Raw genomic sequence first — 22,333 nt, forward strand, 5'->3', positions numbered from 1 at the left:
GCAGGAGGGTCGCCCAGAGTGTTTATGTAAAATATGGGATCAGTCCCCATTAGCGCAATATTGTGGCCTGGAAACACATGAAACGACGTCTACCTGGCCTCAGACAACTGGAACAGAGGGCTGGAAATTCAGGGAGAGGCTACACACTCCTGCCAAGATTTGTGCGCCTTTCCTGCACCTCTCCTTTCACAGCTGAGGCCTAACACTGATGTTACTACCCCCCGACTCACGGCTTACGTCATCCGTCCAGAAAAATTTGATTGTCTCACCCACCTGCAGCCCAGGTTTTCAGGGAAATGCCATCAGTGCGCTCCGCCAGGGCTGTGGGCAGGATGAGGGAGGAGAGATAACATCTAGAACATTCTCTGACGATGGAGCTCCGAAAACAGTGTTTACATTTTAAAGTCGATTGTTTCCTCTGCTTGGTCTGATCTCTGCTCCCTCCTGTGGGGCTCCTGGAACCTTTTCTGTCCTCAGGATATAGCCAACTTGTTCACTCAGCGGCGCTCTTGTTTGAATAATCATTTTCTCAACGCCATCTGTGTTGACTTTTGTCACCACTTGACCCACTGACGTTTCCCAGACAGCTTTTCTTTCACTCTTTATTTGCTGCTGCTCTCTCACCACTTTTCTCCGGTTTCTTACCAAGCATTCATCCCTCCCAAGCAACCGTTCTGAATTTCCTGACTCAACTCTCCTGATTCCAGCTGTGAATGGTCACAGCACAAAGGGTGCTTGTGCTGAGATACGCCTGTCCCGGTCCCCGTGGCCCTCTCTTCAATGGGACATTTCTGAAGTGGCTGACATCCAGGTCACGGGAGCTTTTTCTGGGACCTGTGCTCAGGATCTGCACTCAGGATCTAAGAACACATTTTTGGTTTCGGGCTCTCTCTGTGGTTTTCTGACAATGACAAGAGGCTCTTGAGTAATAACACCATTCAAAATAAAATACATTTGGTTGACTCCATACCCTCAAGTGATTGTAGAGGCCGGGTATGATATGGTGGAGGGATTGGAGAGATGTGTACAGAATGAGTTTCGTTGGTTGGTTGGTTGGTTGGTTGGTTGGTCATCTGTGACACAGAAATTCTGGGAGACACTTACTCAACCCCACTGGAAGCAGAGCTCCCAAAAGAAATATAAATTCAGTTCTAAAATGCCTTGAAAACCATCATCTATCATTAATGACTGTCTTTTTAGGAGGAGTCGTGAAGGGGGGACCAACTACACAACTCCTGGCACGCAAGTATCTTAGTGCCTCCCTGGCCCCCGTTTCTCAGGCCTGTTCTTTTCAGCTTTTCAATATAGGACTGTCCCCAGCTACCTGGCGGCCTACTGTGACTTCCGCAGGATCCTGGGTGGAAATCTCCCCCTTCAGTCTCAAATAGCAGCACCCCCCTAGTGGACCAAGCCGTCTAACCTCTACAGGCTTATTCTGATTTTCTTTTCTTCCCCACCTGCCTCTGTTTTCAGGGGATAAGAGACTGATTGGGAAGGAGTTATGCAAAAATACGGGTGATGAGATGCTAGAAGCCCTGTAATACGTGTCTGTACCCGATTCATCAGGGGAACAGAGATGACTGGTTCATTTTAAACTGCAGCACATCCGTGTGAACCCTGATGAGCTAAGAAGGTCAAAGCCATCAAGGGATATTATAAAATAATTGATACTTTTATCTATGATGGGGAAATGCTAATTCCATTTCTTAGCTTCTACTTTAAGGTGTTGCAAATTATCTGTTTGCCAGAGTTTCACTCAAGGAACACAATTTGAAGTGTTAAATGAAGTTTTAAAATTAAGGTTTAAAATTTACTAACCTGGAATGATGACATTTGATATGAAAAATGGATAGGTAACTGAATTTGAAATTCTTTAATGTCTAAAATTTAAGTAGATTTTTTTTTCATCATGGCCCTCAGCTTTCATTTCTGTTTCAAAACACATGAAAAAGCTGTAGCTTAAACATATGCCCACATCCTTTTAAGACAAATCAGTATTTGCCCTCAGTATCTTAGACTGATTTGTGTTGTACCATTTTACTGGGTGGCCTGTTTTGGTAATGGCAACAAAAGACCAAAAGTTGTATCCTGAGTGATCTATCAACAAAGAACCTCTAGAGAAAATTTTAACACAATATGGCAAACCAGCTCAATAGTCCTTAATCTCCAAAATGTATTATTTTTTATGTACTTCATATAACCATCTACTCATTTAATGAATTTTTATATTTTTTATTTATTGATTTTTAGAGAGAGACAGGAAGGGGGCAAGAGAAAGAGAAACATCGATTTGTTGTTCCGCTTATTTATGGATTCATTGGTTGATTCTTGTATGTGCTCTGACGGGATTGAAGCCGCAGCCTTGATATATCGGGACACTCTTACAAACTGAGCTACCTGGCCAGGGCTCATTTAGTGAATTTTTAAATTAGAAGATATATATAAAATATGACCATATACAATTCATTAATTAATGTTTATTTACTTATTTATATTTTAAATATGATTTTTGAAAATATTATCTAGGAGCTAATACAGTGCCTGACATGTGGTAGGTGTCCAAAAAAAGTTAATGAATGAATAAATATAACTTAAGAAGGAAAGGGAAACTTGAACGTAAAATCAAGGATACTCTTACATTTCTTTTCTGTTTTGGCTATAATTTACACACTTTCTTCTATGGTTACTTAGGCACTGAAAGTATCTTTTACATAATTAAAAATTACCTTAATTAACTGTATTTAATGCAAAAAGAGAGTGAAAATGTAATTTTTAAACCCCGATTACATGCTCCTTTGCTCTGAGGGAATGTAATGATCTCGTTCTTAGGTTTTCTTCAGAATCAGAGAGAGAAGCATGACTCTCCCAATTCAGTGACTATCAGTAACGCGCATGTTCAGCTGTAAAAATTGCCCAACCCTAACTTGGCAGTCAAATTCACGTTAAAAGAGAAGTCTAATTTCTAAGTGATAGAAATTAAACTTTCGCTTGACTTGCTTTGTTGTTACTAGCTTTTCCCCGGACATGGAGGTCTGAGTACGTACTGGCAACTGTCTCCTCACAGTCTTACAATGGAGCAAGGGTACATCAGCTGGGAATGTAAGGATGTATCAGCTCTGTTTTCCTTTGTTCCGCGCACCCCATTCAGAAGAATACGCTAACACCATGGGTCATTCTTCAAAGAAAAAAGTTTCTCTCTTTTACACTGCATTTTACTTTATTTTTTGCTATCAGTCCCTACAAAATCTGTACCTACCAGGTAGCCATCAAACTGATAAATTTCAAGTTATTTCGATGAACAGACATGGAGTACGTTGCATGCTTTTTGTGACTGACACTTGGGGCTGAAACTTCTAATTCTCAAGGAGAAGCTGAGATTTTTACTATAAACTACTGGGAGATATGTATACAGGATGAATATAAAATTAGCTATAAACCTTTTTAAATGCTTTTTCGCTAAACCTTCATAAACAAATAATGTAACAGAATAATAATGATAATGGTGATAATTTGTGATTATGTATTGAGGTAATTAAATGGCAACTAAAGTCCATAACTTACCTTTCATCTTCACATGGTGGACTTTCCAATTCTCAATTCTTGAGGCAGAAAGGAAGGCACATGGAGAGCATCTTATATCTTCTCAAGGACTCACTAAGCCAAAACTTCAGACTGCTTCAGGGAGGCTCAATGGGCTTCTTCATTGAGTTGGGGAAAAAAAGAAAGAAAAGAAAATTTGAAACGTAGAAAAAGTAAATGGAACAGAATTAAATGAAAACTTTGAAAATATCTAAGAAGATGGGGCTATTTTAATTAATGTGATTGTGGTTCGGCCATCCCTGAGCACACAATGGAGGAATTGTAAAAATTTGAAGCATGTATGTGACTTTGAGATGATTTAGGTCAACTCTTTTGTTAAAAAAAAATTAATTTTATAAAAGATCAAAATGGCATTTCACAAGCAGATTTGCATCAGAGCCTGGGATAAAATCAAGATCTCCAGGTTGGCTCAGGTCTTGTTTGAGGAAAGCACTGTAGCCCTAGGGCACCAGCAGTGAGTCAGGCAAGGACAGCCACCATCTGCCTGCAGTGTTTGGGGCCAGAAAGGGGCCCAGTCAGGAGGCAGAGGGTGGCAAGTGCTACGCCTTCCTCTTTACAAAGCTCTTGACATGAGGTTGGGAGCACAGAGAGGGTTTGCTTCCTCATTTCTGCAGTTTGATTGATTGATTGATTGATTGATTGACTGATTAACCTTGATATGCATTTAACTGGAGCATCTATTGAGAAACCCAATTTGCCATAAAAGGAACTGAGGCAAAAAGGGAGACAGCCTTCAAAATGTATTATTCCAAGCCCTGTCTGGAGCTCTCTGTCTCCACTCCCCAAACTTTCATAATTAAAGAATTATCCATGCTTTTGTGCCCATCTTGAATGGATGCAAAATCTAGCTTAGTGGTAATAAGGTTACCCTCCAAAATCACATGGCTAGGTTCAGATCACAGCTCAGCCACTTAAATTTTAATGGCCTTGGGCACATTCTTTAACCTCCTTAGGATGACGCTGTTTTCTGGGAAGCAGTGAGGGCCTTGTAGGGTGTTCAGAGGCACAGTGAGGTAATTCGCATGAGCAGGAGTTTGCAGCAAAGGAGAGAAGGGTTTCCTTTGAGGGAGCGGCCCACGCCTGGAGACAGGTGAGGTAATGCTCAAAGACCTGACTTTCCCGTTTGACCGAAACTATCTCTCTGGTCAACAGACCCAAGTCTCTGTTCCTAGGTTGTTTGATGCTGACCAGAACCTCATTGTCCTGAGGGCACAATCACTGAGGGACAGGTCACACGCAGGTGAGTCAGATGCCGGATGAGGCCAGCTTGCATCCAAAGGAAAGGAGGGAACAAAAGTCAGGTCGAAGAAGTGGAGTCTCTCTGCAGTTCCACACTTTGCTTGCACTTGGTCACCGTGGATCAAAGCCTGACTCACCGGCGCTCTTCCGGAGAAGCTTCAGCCTCTTCACAGCTGCTTTAAAAAATAGTAAACTGCTAGCGTTGTTAAATGACGATAAAGATTAAACTGGTAACGGAATAAAGGTGCTAATTGGTTTTAACTGCACTGCACAAAAGCTGTGTTTTAAGGATTTCATTACTTTCTATAATTAAACACTAAATTTTAAATACTGGATAGAACCACCACTGGGTTTTCAGGAGAGTGCCCCTGTTCCCCTCCGTCGTCGAGAGTTTGAAATGTCTGAGCACATGGGGGATCCCTATGTGGCCATTAAATATAGATACCAAGTCGCCAAACGTCCAGTGAGAACGGAATTAAACAGCTGGGAAGGTGGGCAAGGCCGCCAGAGGTCTGCAGCTCCGTCTGAAGACGCCCAGAGAAGGGTGCTGACGCGCCCACCGCCGGCTCTTCAGCGTTTGCCTCGCTCCCTCGGCTTCTTCTGTTCGTCCTTTGGAAGAAAGACTGGAATTTTGGAGCCACCCCTGACGAAGTGCGAAGCCGGAGCTGAGACCCGGCCGGGAAGGAGGGCGGTGGTGGAGCGGGTAGAGGTCATGGTGTCGCCTCCTGGGTGCCAGTGCAGAGCTGGCTCCCCTTGGGGGCAGCTGGGAGCGCCCCGCACAGTGCAGCACCCGTGTGCAGGTCCGCCTCCCATCCATCCCAGCACTGCTGACAGAAGGCGTAAAGATGAGCCCAGTTTACTGAAGAATTTTTAATTTTTTCCCCTTTTTCAATTACAGTTTATATCAGCATTATTTCATACTAGTCCCTGGAGATTTTGACTTCAGCGTGGCCTCAGGTGCCTGCAGTGAAGAGCGAGCACTGCCCCCTAAACGTCTTTATAGCGCCAGCCTGAGTCCTGGACTCTTGATCCAGGGTCGGTTCCATTTCACAGGCTGGAAAAAGCCCCGCTGTGAGCCTCCGAGCTCCCTCTCTGGGCAGGACGATGCCCCGGGAACTGGCGTCTGCGTCCCAGGGCCTGAGTGTGACACGGCGGTCGGCGTGTTCATTCTTCCGTTTCCCAAGGCACACAGGCAGTGTTTTTCAGATGACAATGAACAGAAGTCAGCCACAAACAAAACGTGCTCCCCACTCATCACGGGCTTTCCTGCGCCTGCCGCTGGATGGCTTTGCTCCCCGAGTCAACAGAGAAAGCTCATTGGTCTCACTCTGTGAAGACTCTTCATTTCCCCCCAGACTTTCCATTTCACGCCGCGTGGATTTTATTAAGATCTCTTTCGCAGACGCTGAGAGCTGGCTCTATGGGGCCCTCAGGGGTGGCAGTCACGGCGTCTGGAATGCCTGAGCCTCCTGAGACATCCCTTTTCTACTAAAAACTCCCCGGAGAGTCATCTCGAAGGACTGAAACCTTTTTTGGTGCTGGAAGACATAGTTTGGCCTCATGAACGTTTTGTAAAAAGACGTTGTGACCTGAAAACCAGCCGCCCAGCAATCCAGTTAATGCCCAACGTCTGAGTGGGAACATCACACCGATAGTTTCTCTCAAGGCCTCCAATGATCTTTAAAAGCTGGCTTAAAATAGTAATTTAAAATATTTTCCATTTTAGAATTACTCTTTGTCAATAAAACTTACCTATCATCCCACTGCCTAACAAACTGTCATTGGTTTATTCCAATAAAAAAATCACGTCTTAAAAACGTAATTACAACTCAACAATTGAAAAAGAATCTGTCTTCTGATTTTTCCTCTTGAATTTATGGAATAAGAATCTCTAATGTATTCTGTGCTCTTAGGAATGACAGAGAAATAGCTGCCTAATGTTCCATCAGATACAAATATTATAACTAAGCCAACATTTCTCTGTAGTGGATACTGACTTTAGCTCCATACGTTACGAGTGAAATAGCGATCGCTAACATTTTGGAGCACTTCATGGGTGCCGAGCAGCACTCTAAATATTTTGCATATCAGGTCTTTAACAGTCATGAGGATCTTACGAGATGGGAGCTGTTGTCTTTCATACGTTCAATGTATGGGAAAGACGTACAGGCGAGTTACCCGACTTGCCCAAGGTCACCCTGCTGGTAAGTGGCAGGGCCCAAGTTCAAACCAGATATAATGGAGTCTCCTTTATGCCATGTTGCTCCCTAAACTGTACCGACATTTACAGAAGGATCACTCAGTTTAAACAAAAGCCTCAGCGTAGGCATTCAGATTCATATACTAAAATGTTACAGTCCTCCTATTGGTTCCACTGCATGGAGCGTACAACTGCAGCTTTTTCTCAAGTTCTTTCCATTTCCAGAGCGACTGAGTCATAGGAGGGAGCGCTATGAAATCACACAGGTGAAAGCCCTCTCAAAAAGAGGTGTTTGTTTTCATTCCTTATGCACTGCAATAACCCACACCACTTTTATCTGTCCCCTTACACCCTTGCGAACGCTTCATCTAAACGTCCAAATATACGTGGATTTTTAGTTCCACACGGTAGTGGGTTGGCCGGCTGGTGTGGTCAAGAATGAACCCGCCTCCCTGCCTCCTGTGAGTTGAGGTGGAGGGTGACCCAGGGCAGGGGCATCTTTCACGTGGAGAACTGTTAGCGCGTGAACACATGAAGACCCATCTCTTTCCCTGTCTCTGTTCTCGCAGAATGTGTGACACGGGAGAAGGCCTGTTCACTTTTCAAACAAGGGAAGGAGAAATGATCTATCAGAAGGTCCATTCTGCGACACTGGCCATAGCAGAGCAACACGAAAGATTAATGCTAGAAATGGAGCAGAAGGCCCGGGTAAGGCTCCTTTCTCGGTACCTGAACAGCTTGGAAATGACTGTCACTGAGGTCTGATGCGCGTCATGTCTGTGTGGTCCATCCGTGTCTCCACTCGTGTCCACCCCCACCCAGCCCCAAGAGCCCGCCCCAGTCACTGAGTCTCATCTTTCTAATTCCCTATTGTGAGAAAAGCAGTTTCCTTGTGGCCATGGACAGGGAGCCCTGCCTTCTGTGTATCTGCCTATGTGTGAGCTGTTGCCATAATTGCCCAAGACGGGGTGGAGTTCACAACTTTATAATGAAATAAGAAGCGGTGTCCTCGGCCCGTCTCCACATGTAGCTGGACATTCAGAGAGTCAGCTGTAGGCCCAGGAAAGCTGAGTAATTACCAGAGAGGAGGCATCTTTTTTTCTCTTTACCTCTGTCCTGGCATTTCTGAAACTTCTCTGTCTGTCAGCGTGTATGTCAGAGCCGATAATAAAATGTTGCAGGAGGAACTTGATTTGCCTGTTGTCCTGTCCTGGAGCCATGCTACCCACAGGTTCAGGGCCTAGCTAAGAAACGATTTAGTAAAAAATCTGAACTGGTGAAAAAAACTATAAGCTTTATTGCTGACTTTGAAAGGCAAATAATGGAATGATTATTGGCTACAACTTAAGAGGTGAATATTGTCTGTTTCTTCAGGACGTGTGGGGATGCATGAGATTTACCTGTGAGAGAGCAGTGGGGCTTTGGGATATAGGGGATGGGGGTCCCTCATCAGAAAAACAATGGTTCTGTTCCAGTTTAAGTCCACCGACTTCTCTATCTAGTATTAGAGTAGTCTTGATTTTAAATTGTCTCCATTACATAGCATTTTAAAGTCTAAAGGGCTTTTAATTATAAAAAACAAAGTAGTCGTCTAACAAATGATCTCGTTATTCTTAATGCATTTTTAAGTTTCTCAATACTGCACACATAATTTTCTCTCTCTACGTAGGATATGGTATAAAGAGCTTCCCTAACATGTTCATGAAGGAAATTTCTAGAGCTTTTTCATGCTAGCATAATTGTCTGCCCTACAGGAGACACTCAGTTGGTGTCCTGGGTCCCCAATTCCACCACTTACTGACTATGTAATCTCGAGCAAGTTATTTGACCTCTAAATGCCTCATTTTCTTTTATCTGTAAAACGAGGATATGATGGCTCTATTTGGTTGTTATAAGGTATCTGTGCAGTGAGATATATATACACACACACTTCTGAAAATAGACTTGGCACATAGAAAGTACCATGAAAAGTTCATTACTATGATGGTGGCCCATCTGTAGGAGTTATTTTGAATAATTATAAGATTTACAATTTTGCAAAGACACTAAATTGTTATTCCTAACTATAGCTTAATAATATATTTCAATCTCTTTAAGCATGTCTAGCAATCTTGTGCCAAAAAACTTGCAAAACAAAGTTTAATTTGTATTTGCTGTTGACGCTGTTGTGTTATTACGTCCTGTGCCCCTGGGAGCAAGTCCGGGAGCGGAGCCGAGCCCCTGCTGCTGAGGGGTCAGAGCCAGTCGGCCCCTTTCTAAGGTCTAAAGCTGGAGGGGACGCCATGGACACTGGAGCTCAGAGATGGAGGGGAAATGGGGCAGGTGTGAGAACAGCGGCCTCGGGAGGGCCCCACAGTAAATCCAGATGGTTCCAGAAACCACAAATTCAGAGACTCCATCAACTTGGTACATACTCGGAAATGGAGCATTTGGTTTCATTTCAAAAGCAATTGCAGAGCTCTGCTTTTCTCTGGAGGTTTATAGCAAGAAAGTTACTCCAGATCTGGTCCGTCCTTCAGAGTAAGTTGAATTAATGATGCTTTTGGAGGGCAAGTTATACAACGTGTAAACTGCCCCAATTCCCCAAATTCTGGGACCACGAGCAAAGGCTTCCAGATCTCCAAGACACAAGTTTCTCCTTTTAAGAAAATGCCTTTACATGCACACATCTCTTCTAAAACAGAGATTCCAACAAGAATGAAATAGTAGTTAAATACCCTCTTCATATTCATGGAGCAATAACTCTTCATTTGCTTATTTAAAATAAAATGAAAGTCTGTGCTATAAACTTGACAGAAGTATAACTTGGGAATTGGAAAAGCACCAAAGAACCTATCTAGGATATAAAAATGTTGCATTTCATTTAGTAAGTACCTAATACAAAATAAGATGACACTGTTCATTGGCCTTTCCGTTTAAAACTGGTCTGTGGAAGATTAATATTGATCAGATAGAAGATGTTTATATATTTTAATGTGATTAAAACATTTTACAAGATTAAATTACCAATGAGCTATATAAGCAATGAATGCCCCAAACATACTTGTTCAGGCAATTAAATGAAGCATTGACTTACATTCTTTTAAAGGTGATTCAGGACTGTTACTGGCTTTATAGATAAACTTGAATAGGAAATAATTTCTCAACAACCATTTCTCAACTATAAGAGAAAGAATTCAATATACTCTTTTGATGTCATTTGTGTGTAAAATCTTGCTTTTCCCTTGTTTGTTACCTTTCTTTTAGAGGAACACATGAATAAACATATTTTGACCTATCCCCATAATCTAAGATAGGCACTATTTCTACTCCTGCTTGAAGGATCTAATATCTAGAAGAGCAGTGAGAGTAAACAGGACATTTGCACTGCAGAGTATCGGATAAAAAGAATCACTGAGCTGGTGAGGCTTATTTTAAAAGCGTGTGTTTTGGTTTCCTTCACCGAAAAAGATATTGAAAGAATTAATTAATATTAACTGACTCAATTAAGAAGATTTTATACTTGACAGTAAAACTTACCCAAGTGTTGATTACTACCAGACCCTGAAATAATTTTTGCCTAACAGGTGCATGAACGGGGAAATACTGTTACATTGCATCATTTCCAAAATGCACACTTTTTTCGCATTTGAACATCTCTCTCGTCTAACGTGGGTTTGCAGTTTTGTTAGTAGCACTGTTCTTTCCTGGTGCCACATAAAATACTTTCTTTTCATTGGTGGCATCTTAGAGTGCACGGTACTTGTTATAAAACATATTCTGAAGACACCAAACTATCATTCCCAGCTGTAGCTCAATAGTATCTCTCATTTCCTTCTGAGTATATCTAACCTGACCGCAAGCACCGTGTGATCATTTTAATTTTTGAAGGAATGAGAAAGCCTCTGGAACGGGCCCTACCCCAGGCAGTTCGGATAGGACAGTGGAAGCAGTCTTCATGCCCACATTTTACAGGAATCTCTCAGTTATGAAAAAATAACATGTTTTCCCACACTGAAAATGTGAAGAATCTGGAAGCATAACTGCCTGATGAGAGTGCACAGAAAAATTTCACCACGTTTTGCAATCTCTTGTCTAAGAATTGTTCATAGACATTTAAGAAATTCTGGGAAACGTTTAAATGCTGTGATTTGTGATTGCAAGTGGTATGTAATTTAACAGGCAGGAATCGCTGTGAATGAATTCATTCCTCAAAGTTCTACTCGTCAATCTATTGCTCAGTCTTATCAATTCGTAATCATGAGAGAAGAGCCTTCATTCTTATCGACAGTGACCAGTCCCCTGCTGGGAAATGCTATTCACATAATTGTGAGATCTCATTTTACTGATGGATAGACACTGATTGTAATAAACCAACACAGCTCAATTAGAACAGATTATTATGGTCGATAATTAAAGTGAGGCCCCTGATCCTAATGAACCGGCTCACTGACTATTGCTCCCATTTCAGAACACTAAAGAAAATGCAGTCTCCAAAAACACACACAAAGAAAAACGCACACTGCCACAAACACACACCTGGGAGGGAAACGGTGAGAAGGCAGGGTGTACATTTTCTAATAGGCGGTGCTGTAACACAGTATAGCAGTAAGGGTTTTATTTATATCATGTTATTCCCTAAAAGTTGGTCAATGCATGGTTTAGAATACAAATAATAACATTCATGTTTGTCAAGTCTAATGAAAATAATATTCCACAATCTAGTTTTAAATGACACCTAGCACCTTCCATTAAATGACTGTATAAACTACATTTTATGTTAGTCTGGTGCAAACTCAGCAAAGTGTCTTCTAATTCCTTTCATTTCTCTTGAATAAAATGAAGGATTCAGTGTGAGACGTCCCCTATTGAAAATTAAGTCAAGTCTGTGGGAAACCAATGGCCCATAAATCTCCAAACTTCAGAGGACGGTTTGTGTGAATCCAAACAGTGCCGAGCTCAGCTGGCTAAAAGTCTCTGGGGCTTTCTATTCTACACAGTCTTCAGGTTTCATGAGCTCTTGCCCAAGAACAAAAGAAACTAAATGTTCTCAACTTGAATTCAGCATTTCCATTCTAAGCAGCACTACATTTTTTTTGTTACACTGACATACATATCACAGGTCACGTTAGCCTGTTTCCTAACCATCCATATTTGTGCAGCGTTTCTAATTCACAATGTATATTCCTGCCCAGTCCCTTTGTCTCAGACAGACCAAGGAACATGTTGACACATCCACCCAGGGATTTCTTAACTCCATCCTACAGAAGCTGTGACTGTTCTTTCCCAGCTTATGTTATGCAGGAGGGTGTACACACACACACCCTGCCATATTCCTCATATTCATATTTCTCGAGTTGTGTACTTCTATGAGGGTCTTAGACTCAGATCCAAGCACATGCCTCTGTCTTCACTGTCATTTCTTTGATCACTCATTTTGGACAGATTTCCACGTCTTAACCATATAGACATGGACACCTGGTGTAAGCCACCTCCCCATGCAGTAGGAGCAATCGTGATGCAGCAGTCCTCACTGAGCACTTCTGATATGACAAATGCTGTGCCTTTCACTGTCAAAGCATCATCATATAAAATATTTATAACACTTAAGGTGGATTATATTAATTCCAGTTTAGAGATTAGGAAAAATTGAGTCTTAAACAAAGTGTAAGTGCCTTGCCTGAGGTCCAGTGACTGGACAGCGGTGGAGCTGATGTCTGATGACAGGTCGGTGGACAGCAAAGCTCCTGTGCTCACAACTCCACGATCCTGTGTGTGTGTTGTGCTCTTCTGTTTGGAACATAGGCAGGAGGAGCTCGCCCTCCTGCCTTGGTCCAGTGGGATTTACCCAATGGGGGTAATTCTGATCTTCTCTGCTCCCTGAAGTAAAGGAATTCAATAATTTATTTTACAGTGAGTTATGGTGAAGAGGAAATGTCATGGTCTTTGAAGCCTCAGAGACATCACTTGCTGGCTGTGTCACCATGAACAAATGACATGACCTCTCGGAGCTGCATTTTCCTTGTCTGTAGAGTCCAGGTGGCATATTTGTTGACAGTTTACGTGGGTATTAAATGAAATGACGAATAACACCAGTTTGCACATTGCCGGGCACAGAGAATGACTCATCATTGCTAATTTCTAAATGCTGGATTTTTCCTCTCCCAGTTGTACGGATTTGTGTCTCAAGTGCTAATAGGATTTTCAATTTCTGAGGCAATAATTAGGGAGATACAGAGCAAAAGGAGAATTAATTTGTTAACATTTTTATATGGATGGATTTTATGTGGGTAAACACAAATTAGCATTAATGTTTATCACAGAGGGAGGCAGAATTTTGAACAGCACAGGGAAATTGTGAAAGGCAATAAGGTCTCGTGGTTAATTTTTTTGATAAAAGCAGGAATAGGTGCGGGTAGGCAGTCCCTTCACAAAAACCACAGCAATCTTCAGGCCCTACCTGCTTCCTCCGGGCAAACTACAAGGCTGTATTGTTGCATATTATATACTATGTTGGGAAGGAGGCTCATTTTTCCCAATAGCATCAAAGTCTAAAGAGCAATGGACTCAAGTCAAAAGAACTGTTTTCCAGTAGAGGTTCTGAAGTTGGGATTTTCCCTTGAGCAAGTTCCTGAATATTTTCTGGATTTTGATTTTCCACCGGTAAGATGAGAACTGCTAGATTCTCCAAGAAGGACTGTAACTTTGACTTAGGTGGCCTGTGCTCACAGTTAGCTTGGGCTTCCTCCCACCATGGCAGCCTCAGGATAGTGAGACCTACACAATGACTCAGAACAACTGGAGGGAAGAAACTGCCTTGACCATCTTAAAGAGTACCCCCACAGCAGACATGACATCATGGTGACCACATGTTATTGATCAAAGCAGTCACCAGACAGCCCAGATTTGAGAGCGTGGGACCTAGGCTGCCTATTCCTGAAAGCAGGCTTTTCCATTCTTCCACAAAAAGAATGCAATGTTTAATTCTATTTATGATGCAACCTCATTTGAAAGACATCACATAGAATCTCTTGATGGTCAAAAAACCTACAGAGGTACAGAGCAGAAACATGATTCTGTTCTTGAAGCTCCCAGGAGACGTTCAGTCTTGGAGAAGTTGATAACTACCTCAAAGCCCCAGCCCCCTCTCATTTTAAAGTGGGACCCCTCACCCCTTCCCCATCTCCCAGGAATCTTATGAGGATGCAACTAGATAATGCAAATGATTCCTGGGCCAAATGCCGGGTAAAGCGACTAAAAAAAGATAAAAACACAGACTATTTGAATTCAGCTGAAAATAAGGGAAAAAATATTACCTATACACATGGTGTAAATGCCTAGGGAATTCTACTAAACCAAGTGCAGGTGAGGCAAAGAAGAGATTAATGGATGATGAATGTCACCATTTCTTGAGACAGAATCTCAGAGTTTCAAGAAAAGTAGAGGAAATTATTAACCCATGTATTTGGAAGAGTGGGGGCTAAGAGAGGGAGGTGAGGTTGGACCCTGGGGCAAGGAAAACTTTAAATAAGTGGAGTTTGAAAATATGGCTAAAGAATGGAAACTAAGTTATAGGACCACGACACAGTCAAGAATTGCCTGCCGAGTTCCATTTTCACATATAAAATGGCACTTCCATCTACAAGAGGAAATGGGCAAAACCATGTTAATTAGTGATTTGAAATTAATTAACACTTTCCTTCATATCTGATGAAGCACGTTTTAAAACTAAACCAATATTTAGAGAAGGAAATACAGAGTTAATTGTGTGTGTGCGTCTGTAGAGAGACTCTATGTTGACTGTACATCTTTTCAAGTATCTATAAGACATATACAAAAATTGCCGTATATGAGATAAAAATGAGTAATAAACTTCAATACACAGAAACTACTCAGGCAATGTTCTCTGATCACAATGCATTCTTAAATGAAAATAAAATATTCATGAAAAAGCAATATCTCAACAAAATGTACACAAGCGACCTTCTGTATAAAAGAGGAAATGGAGCCACGATTATATAACTTAGGAAAGAATTGTTTTCATTCTCCTTAGAAAGCCTTTGGGAAGTGGACCCGGTGGCATTCAGAGGCCGAGGCGTTCGTTAACAACCTAATAAGAATGCAAGTGCAAGTGCAGAACTTGAAAAGACAAAGACCAAGAAAACAACGTAAAAGAAACAGAAGGTGGAAGTTATATATAAGAACAACCGAAAAATGTAAATTCTTTAAATAAATTTAGAAACCCACCTCTCAGAGGTGGGGGGTGGGTGAAAAAGGAGAGAGGGAATATGATCAACGCAGCGCTGTGATAACTTTGCGTGGTGACGGACGGCTCCTAGACGTAGCAGCCATTCTGTTTCCCAAATGGACAACCACCACCACCAAAAACATACGGAAAAGGTCTTTCATCACACGTGGGGAAGATGAACTCACTGGTGATCTACTGTATGCTAAGCAATAGACAAATTATAAAAGATCTAAGAGTGCGATTCCTATGAGACTCATTTGGTGGATTAGTTGATGCTATTAATGGGCATTGCTGACACTAATTAAAGATGTGTGTGTTTAATTAAGTTTACACCTCACACGAGGAACTGGCTTTAGAGGTGAAAGCCCTTTTGTCCCAGTGACAATTTCACAGAATGAGCCTGGCCTCCACCCCTTACCATAGTGGGATGGTGGCTTCAGTGTGTTTGAAGATGGTTTCACAGCCCCCTCCCCACCCACAAGCTTCTCCAGCCAGTAGGTCTTGGGTAAAACTAGACGTGGGCCTGGTCACAGCATCCCAAAGATGCTGAAGAGCACTGGCCTGTTGTAACCCAGAAGTTTAGCTTCTCCCCCACTCCCCCTGCCTACCCATCACGGGCTGTGGGTGCAGGTAGTCCACCTATCTTCATTCATAATAAGGAGGCAAACTTTGAAATAGAGCAAATTCTGAAAAAATATAAAAATCAGTTGCTGTGTTGCTATTTGAAGCCATCTTAAAAAAAAAAAAAATTCCTTCGACAGGGCCAGACTTTTAAATACACTGAGTGGGGCATTTTCATGCCAAGACACAGCATCTTGGAAATGTCTCACTACTAAAAAAGTAAAATCAAATTGGGATGTTCAAGCCCCTGGGCTTCAGAGTCTTAAAATGGAAAGGCCTGTTAGTGTCACAGGGCATTTAAGATCCTGTTATACCCTCTCAGGTACGTTTCTTCTACACGGGGTGGTGACTAACACCTGGTGGGAAGTGCAGAGGTACTGGGGCGGGGAGACCTCGGTAGGAAAGTGCACACACAGCCGGCAAACGGTGCTAAGGCGGCACTCGGCACAGCTGAGCTTCACCGCTCCCAGTTTTGCCAAGAGCCAGGTACTTAATAAGGGGAAATTGGAGATTTTATTATCAGAGGATTGCCCGTTGTCTGTGAGAAAGTGGACGTTTGCTCAGATTGCATCAGAGAAATGTGCGCTAAGACCACATCAAACCGTTTCTGGGTGTGTTTTTAAAAAACCTGGTGTGAGTCAATAAAAATAAAGTTTCTTCTTGAAAACCCCACGTGAAGGCGTGTACTCTCTGAACTCGCCGAACGCCTGGCCCCTGGTGCGATGTGCGGACCTCATCAGCTCACCTGAATTTTATGTTCAAGAAAATATGCCACCGTTTTATTACAGACTTTTGCAGGGAAAACACTTTTTAATACTTGAGATCGTGTCACAGGACCAAGAAGAAAGATCTATGCAAGGAAAGAGCCATCGAGTAAGGGCAGGAGGAGGTGTCAGGGAAAACCTGTAACACAGGGAACTGGGTAAAACAGAAAGACGATCCTGAGTTGACAGCGTTCTGGGGTATGTGTCTCAGCAGGGGCTCCCACCTCTGTTGCTTGAGCTATTTTAAAATTCAGTCAGCTGTAGCAAGCTGATAGTAATACACGTAACTCTGTCATAGAAATGCAGATACGTTCTCCTGGCGGATACAGCTATTTATTTCTGTGGCTGTCGATCAGCTTTCCTGATTGTATGTCCTTGGGAACCAGCGTGGAGTCAGTTGTACCACCTCTTTGCTCCTTAATGAACCAGTGGGATCACGTTGCTTACAAGTGTTCACTTCATGTCTTTTCAGCCATGATTTCACCTTTTTTTTTAAAAAGTTACCCATGAGCAGCAGATGGAGCCGGGACCTGTAACCCCACCTCTCACCCTCAACTTTGAAAAGTGAAGATTTCAGTTTAATACTTTAAATAAAGCCTGAGACCTGTTCTCTTTTCCTCTCAGCTGCAGACAAGCCTCACGGAGCCAATGACGCTATCCAAGTCGATCTCTCTTCCTCGCAGCGCCTACTGGCACCACATCACCCGGCAGAGCAGCGTGGGCGAGATCTACAGCTTGCAAGGCGAGTAACTGCAGATTGCCAGGTAGCCTCAGACCAGCGCAGCTCGCTTCTGATGCCCTGGGTGCGGGGATCGCGCAAACCGCCTGGTCTTTGCCTTGCTGGCTTGTCCTCGTTTATCAGCCGTCTCTAGCCACGGTGGGGGCTCTAAAATTGGCAGCGGCTTTTCTAAAGCTGTCATTTTAGACCCATGATAAAAGTTATTTGAAAAATCACCAAGGGCTGAGGACCCCGAGATGGCACAGGAGCTCGACTCAAACGCCATCCAGCACATTATCAGAAGCTAAACGTGGCTCCTACCGGGGGCTATTTCACACTGTGTTACAAAGGATTTCTTTCCTAGCGTCTATTTGTCCATAACAGGATTGAATATAAGTTCAGGCTCTGTAATAAAATGCTACGGAAACCTGCTCACAGCAGGGTTAAGGTTTAGCCAAAACCCTGACATAGAAGCCACTGGGGGGAGGAGGGGTGCGGGACAGAAAGAGACAAGTAAATACTTTGCTTCTGCAGTTTTCCTAATGATAAGCGTTAACTAGCATGGGAACGGCTCGCCAGATTAATCAGATTAATACATAGCAGGTCTCCGGTCAACAGCAGCAGCCGCCTCAGCTTTGGCGGCTCTTTTCCTGGCCTTCCCTTTATCCTAAAATGAAGCATCTTAGCCTCCAGAAAAGTACTCGGTTGGCTGACAGCTGACCGAGACTGCAGGACGCAGGGGTGGGAGGACCAGGCTAAGGAAACACAGCGGAAAACACCCACCCCATTGAGCATAATAGACCCCCGGTAAACATCTGGTGAAGGAATGACCACCATGACCTTCGGCGTCGTTGGGCATTCAGGGTGTTTGTTTCCTTTTATACTTTAGCTTTTGCTCGTATTAACAACACTCAGTAGTTCGACAAAAAAAAATAATTTCTGTTACAAGCAAACTGAAATCGTGTATTTTTCAAGCAATGTTTTCTTGCCATAGTTTCAGACCTAGACTAAAAGAATTTGATCAGTGGTGTTGGCATCATGGTGCAGTCCTGAAACCCCTCCGTGGCTCCCCTTAAAGTTGTGAGTGGGACATCGACAACCCAGCAAAGTTTTTCCCCTGCTTAGCACACAGACTCTCCCAAGATCCACACATCAGTGCCTATGCAGGTGGCAGTATTGGAACCTGTAGGGAGGGTGGATGGGGCGAAGAAAGGGGACAGTTTGGTGCCTGCCTCGGCCCCAGCTCATGTGGTGGTGCAGGAGGAGTTGGGGTGCAGCCCCCACACTGTGGCTCAGCAGACAGTAAGGGGGGCGGAAGCTGGGTCAGTACATGCCATACCCCCCCATGGTGGTGGTGCCCTGAGACTGAGGTCCCTTGGACACAGTGGGGACCCACCACCCCGCTCACCCAGTCATCAGTGTCCACTGTCACAATGATGCCCCATCCACCACGACGCAGGAGGCACAAGGAGCAAAGGTCAGAGACAACAAAGCCTCGCGCTAGATCACTGTCTACTGGCAAACGAGAGCTTGGTCTGTAATTCCAACAACGAAAGACTTGTTTCCATAGAAGATACGGGAAACTTTTCTCTGAAGGGAGAGCTCAGAGTTGGACAGCTTCAGGAATTTCACATGCAGCCAGCGAAAAATACCAGAGTGCATTGCAATTTCTCAAAACACTGCCGGGGACTCATTGGAGGACAGTGTTGATTTACACAATAAAATACAGTCCATAACTGGTTAGAAAACTCTGATTTCTCTCACTAATATTAATCTGTGAGCAGCCTGAACAGCGTCAGTCTTTGAATCGAGGTTGACCTGGGTGCCCTTTGCAATGGCTGTGGCTTACCGAGTTCTGCTTTCATTAACACTGATTGGTATTCAGATGCCAGCTCTGAACCGGCCCCTCCCTCGGCCTCCGGTAATCAGTAATTAAGCTGCAGACCTGGTGTCGGCACAGCGGCAGACCTGATTATACGGAAGGTATTTTATGTTCCCCAAAAGGGCGTCGCAGCTCCAAGTTCTCAGGGAGCCGGGAAGCAAACGGGCAGTTAGAATTAGAGATGACCTTCAGGGACAGTAAACAGAATCCGACACAGATCAGGGAGGTAAATCAAAGGACTTACTCTCTTTGCTCAGCCATGGCCCTCTGTTCAACTTCACTGCCTCGTCCGTTTCAAAATCGCATTGTAGCTAAATAGCTTCCATGGAGATCTTCTGTTTATATTCTATTATACGATGCTTTCCAAATTATAACGTTAATAAAAGCCTCCCGAAGTAAAAAAGAAAAAAAAAAAAGAATTGCACCCGTCGTAAAAAGGAACCTGTATATGTCCAAGCTGCCATCTTCCCCATAGCCGGTCTATCCATTGTCAGGGCAAATCAGCCATGACCTTGGGCAGCAGCCAAGTACATCACATTCTCAATGCGGCCCAGGCCTGCCGGTGGCCATGTGGCAACAACCCTTGAAAACAGGCACCGTTTTCTAGAATGAACACTTTCTAAGAAGCCCTTCCAAGAACTTCCTTCCCTCGCTGGGCACCAGCCTCTCTCCTAACGCAGACCAGCCTGGCTTCAGCCAGTTGTTACTAAATTTCTTCCCCGCGGGATGCGCTCCACGTGGCGGACTGGAGGTGAGAGGCAAGGCGCAGGTTAAGTGAGTTCTCCGGGCAGAGCACCGCCGAAGGCTGGAGGACGCACAGCGTGGAAACAAGTCAGCCATTCGCCCATGTTCACCAGACACGCAAAGCTAGTTTCCAGAGCATAAAAACTCCCAGTTTCCAAGTACTGCATTGGATTAGTGTAACGAAAATAAACTGCTTCATGCTCCTCCATCAATTTTCAATTGCAGGCTTGAGTTAAATCTGAAACTGGTTTTCTGTACTTGATTTTTTCCCCTCACCCCATTTTTATAAGTAGGTAACATTAATTGCTGACTGGTCACAAGTATACATGTGTTTCTGTGTCCGAACGTTGCTGACCAGTCACGAGATAACTCGTGTCTGCACTTACATTAATTTAAGTGATTTTAAACACCTTGCTGACCAAAGTAGCCGGCCGCACGGGCGGGTTCTGGCTTGAAATAGCCGGTCAGCAAGGTGTTAAGTTCTATATAAATCTCACTTTCATGGAATATATAATATATTCCGTTTTATTCAGTAGGGAATAAATATAGTACATAATTTTAGTTTGGGGAAAGGTTAATACAACCGTGACAGAAGCTCAGTTGGCTTTGTCATGTATTACAGGGGTGGGCAAAAGTAGGTTAATAATAATGCTAAATAATACTATAATTAATAAATAAATAATAATTCAAGAATAAACTGCCAAAAGACCAAGTTTCAAACAAAAAAGGGTCCCTGATAGAAGAGATTTCCAGTACAGAGACCCAAGTGGAGATGAAGAGACCACCATATGAATTAAAAATTGTGATGGATCAGCATCAGAAACCACTGAAAATTGAATTTATCTCTAGTAAATTTTTGCATCAGAAATAAAAAATAAAAAAAAAAACCAAAACTGTAAACCTACTTTGGCCCACCCTTGTATATGTGCATGCTTGCACACACGCACACACACACACACACAACCATTTGCCTCACTGCTATCTCACCATTTATTATTTCCCTCAAAAAAATGTACCTATTAGGCTACATTTCACAAATTATAAACCACATAAAAGAACCTTCAGGGAAAAAAACAACTGTTCAGTTGTATTTTCTCCCTGCCCTGTTTCCTGTTTTTCCTGTTCTGCGTTTTTTAGTCTCATCTCTGTCTCTCTGACCCTTCAGCCCTACCCCTGGTTATCTGGTTATAGGCTTAATAATTGTATTTTGTACATTTGCCCCTTTATTTCCCTTTGTCTGCCAAATGGAGACTCGATAATGACTGGAGAACAGGAAAAGATGAGAAACGTCAGGAAATAAACATCATTACAATTCCACTTGCCAGGGAATCAAGTGCAGAGGGATGGAGACGGTAATGGGATGTGGCCTGCAGTAGGGTCTAGCACTCAGCCCACCGCCCTAAAAATAACAGACGTGAATTGGATACGCGCTGGTCAGACGTCAAGCATCCAGTGTTTTAAAACTTAGGAGCCTGGTCATATATGTTTGTCTGAGAGAAATCTGTTAAGAATAAAGCCACGTGCCTACGTTTTCATGCCTGATTTACACAGGAAAGACAGTACAGTGTGGGCCTGGTCTTAGAAACATTTGGTCGCCATGGGTATGTCATACTGGCTTGGAAAGGGGTTTATAACCTTTGTTTTATTTTTGTTTTGTTCTCATATACGAGAAAGAAGTTGAATGCCAAACTTAAGTGACATAATATATCTTCTACATACATGTTCAAGATAAAGACGTGACTGTAGAACAGGTTTCGTCCTGGCAACAGGACTCCAGGACAGAAATTGTACTTACCTTCTCGGAAAATGCCATTCGCCTCGTGAACCTGGGGCCTGGCCTCTCCGGCGCGCCTTGGGGCCTAGCCGCTGCCTGAGGCCCCAGCGTGTCCATTTGAGAATTCTGTGCGTGCTCAAGAAAGGGCTGGCTAAGAGACACCCACGTTGTCTTCACTTTCCAGCCCGACTGCCACGTCTCAGGGGAGTTATGGGACTGCCCCAGGGTGGCAGAGTTTCCAGTCATCCTCTCTGCCCTCTGGCCCAGGTTCATTCTCGCTGAATCCTAATCAAGATTCACAAGAATGACCCCCACCTCTCGAAAACAAGAGGGCGGCAGCTCTTCTGCAACGAGCTGTAAATGAGGCCACCCAGATGGAAGCCATCTAAGCAATTTGTGGGAAACCACAGCATTCAGGGGGCGAGTTCTCTGTGGCTCGGCCAGTTCTCTGTGGCTCGGGCACTGCCTTTCAGAATGTCCTAGAGCAGTTGTGCTCCTTCTCTGGAACACTTTAAAGCACACTGTGTATGTCAGTTGGCAGGCTTAACTCTTGAGAGTGGCTGT

General features: G+C 43.4%; 1 protein-coding gene across 2 annotated transcripts in view; it reads left to right on the plus strand.

Annotated features, from left to right (window-relative positions):
* DOK6 (docking protein 6) overlaps positions 1–22,333 on the plus strand; it is a 183,230-nt gene that overhangs the window by 126,364 nt on the left and 34,533 nt on the right. The window contains exons 6-7 of one of the 2 annotated variants that reach the window (XM_081148256.1): positions 7,609–7,747; positions 17,276–17,393. In XM_081148256.1, the coding sequence (XP_081004382.1) occupies positions 7,609–7,747; positions 17,276–17,393 (257 nt within the window). The remainder of the gene's footprint in view (positions 1–7,608; positions 7,748–17,275; positions 17,394–22,333) is intronic. The other variant, XM_081148255.1, reaches the window with a different exon arrangement.

The sequence above is a fragment of the Miniopterus schreibersii genome, assembly GCF_964146895.1.
Source record: "Miniopterus schreibersii genome assembly, chromosome: 10".
In the NCBI taxonomy this organism is placed as follows: Eukaryota; Metazoa; Chordata; class Mammalia; order Chiroptera; family Miniopteridae; genus Miniopterus; species Miniopterus schreibersii.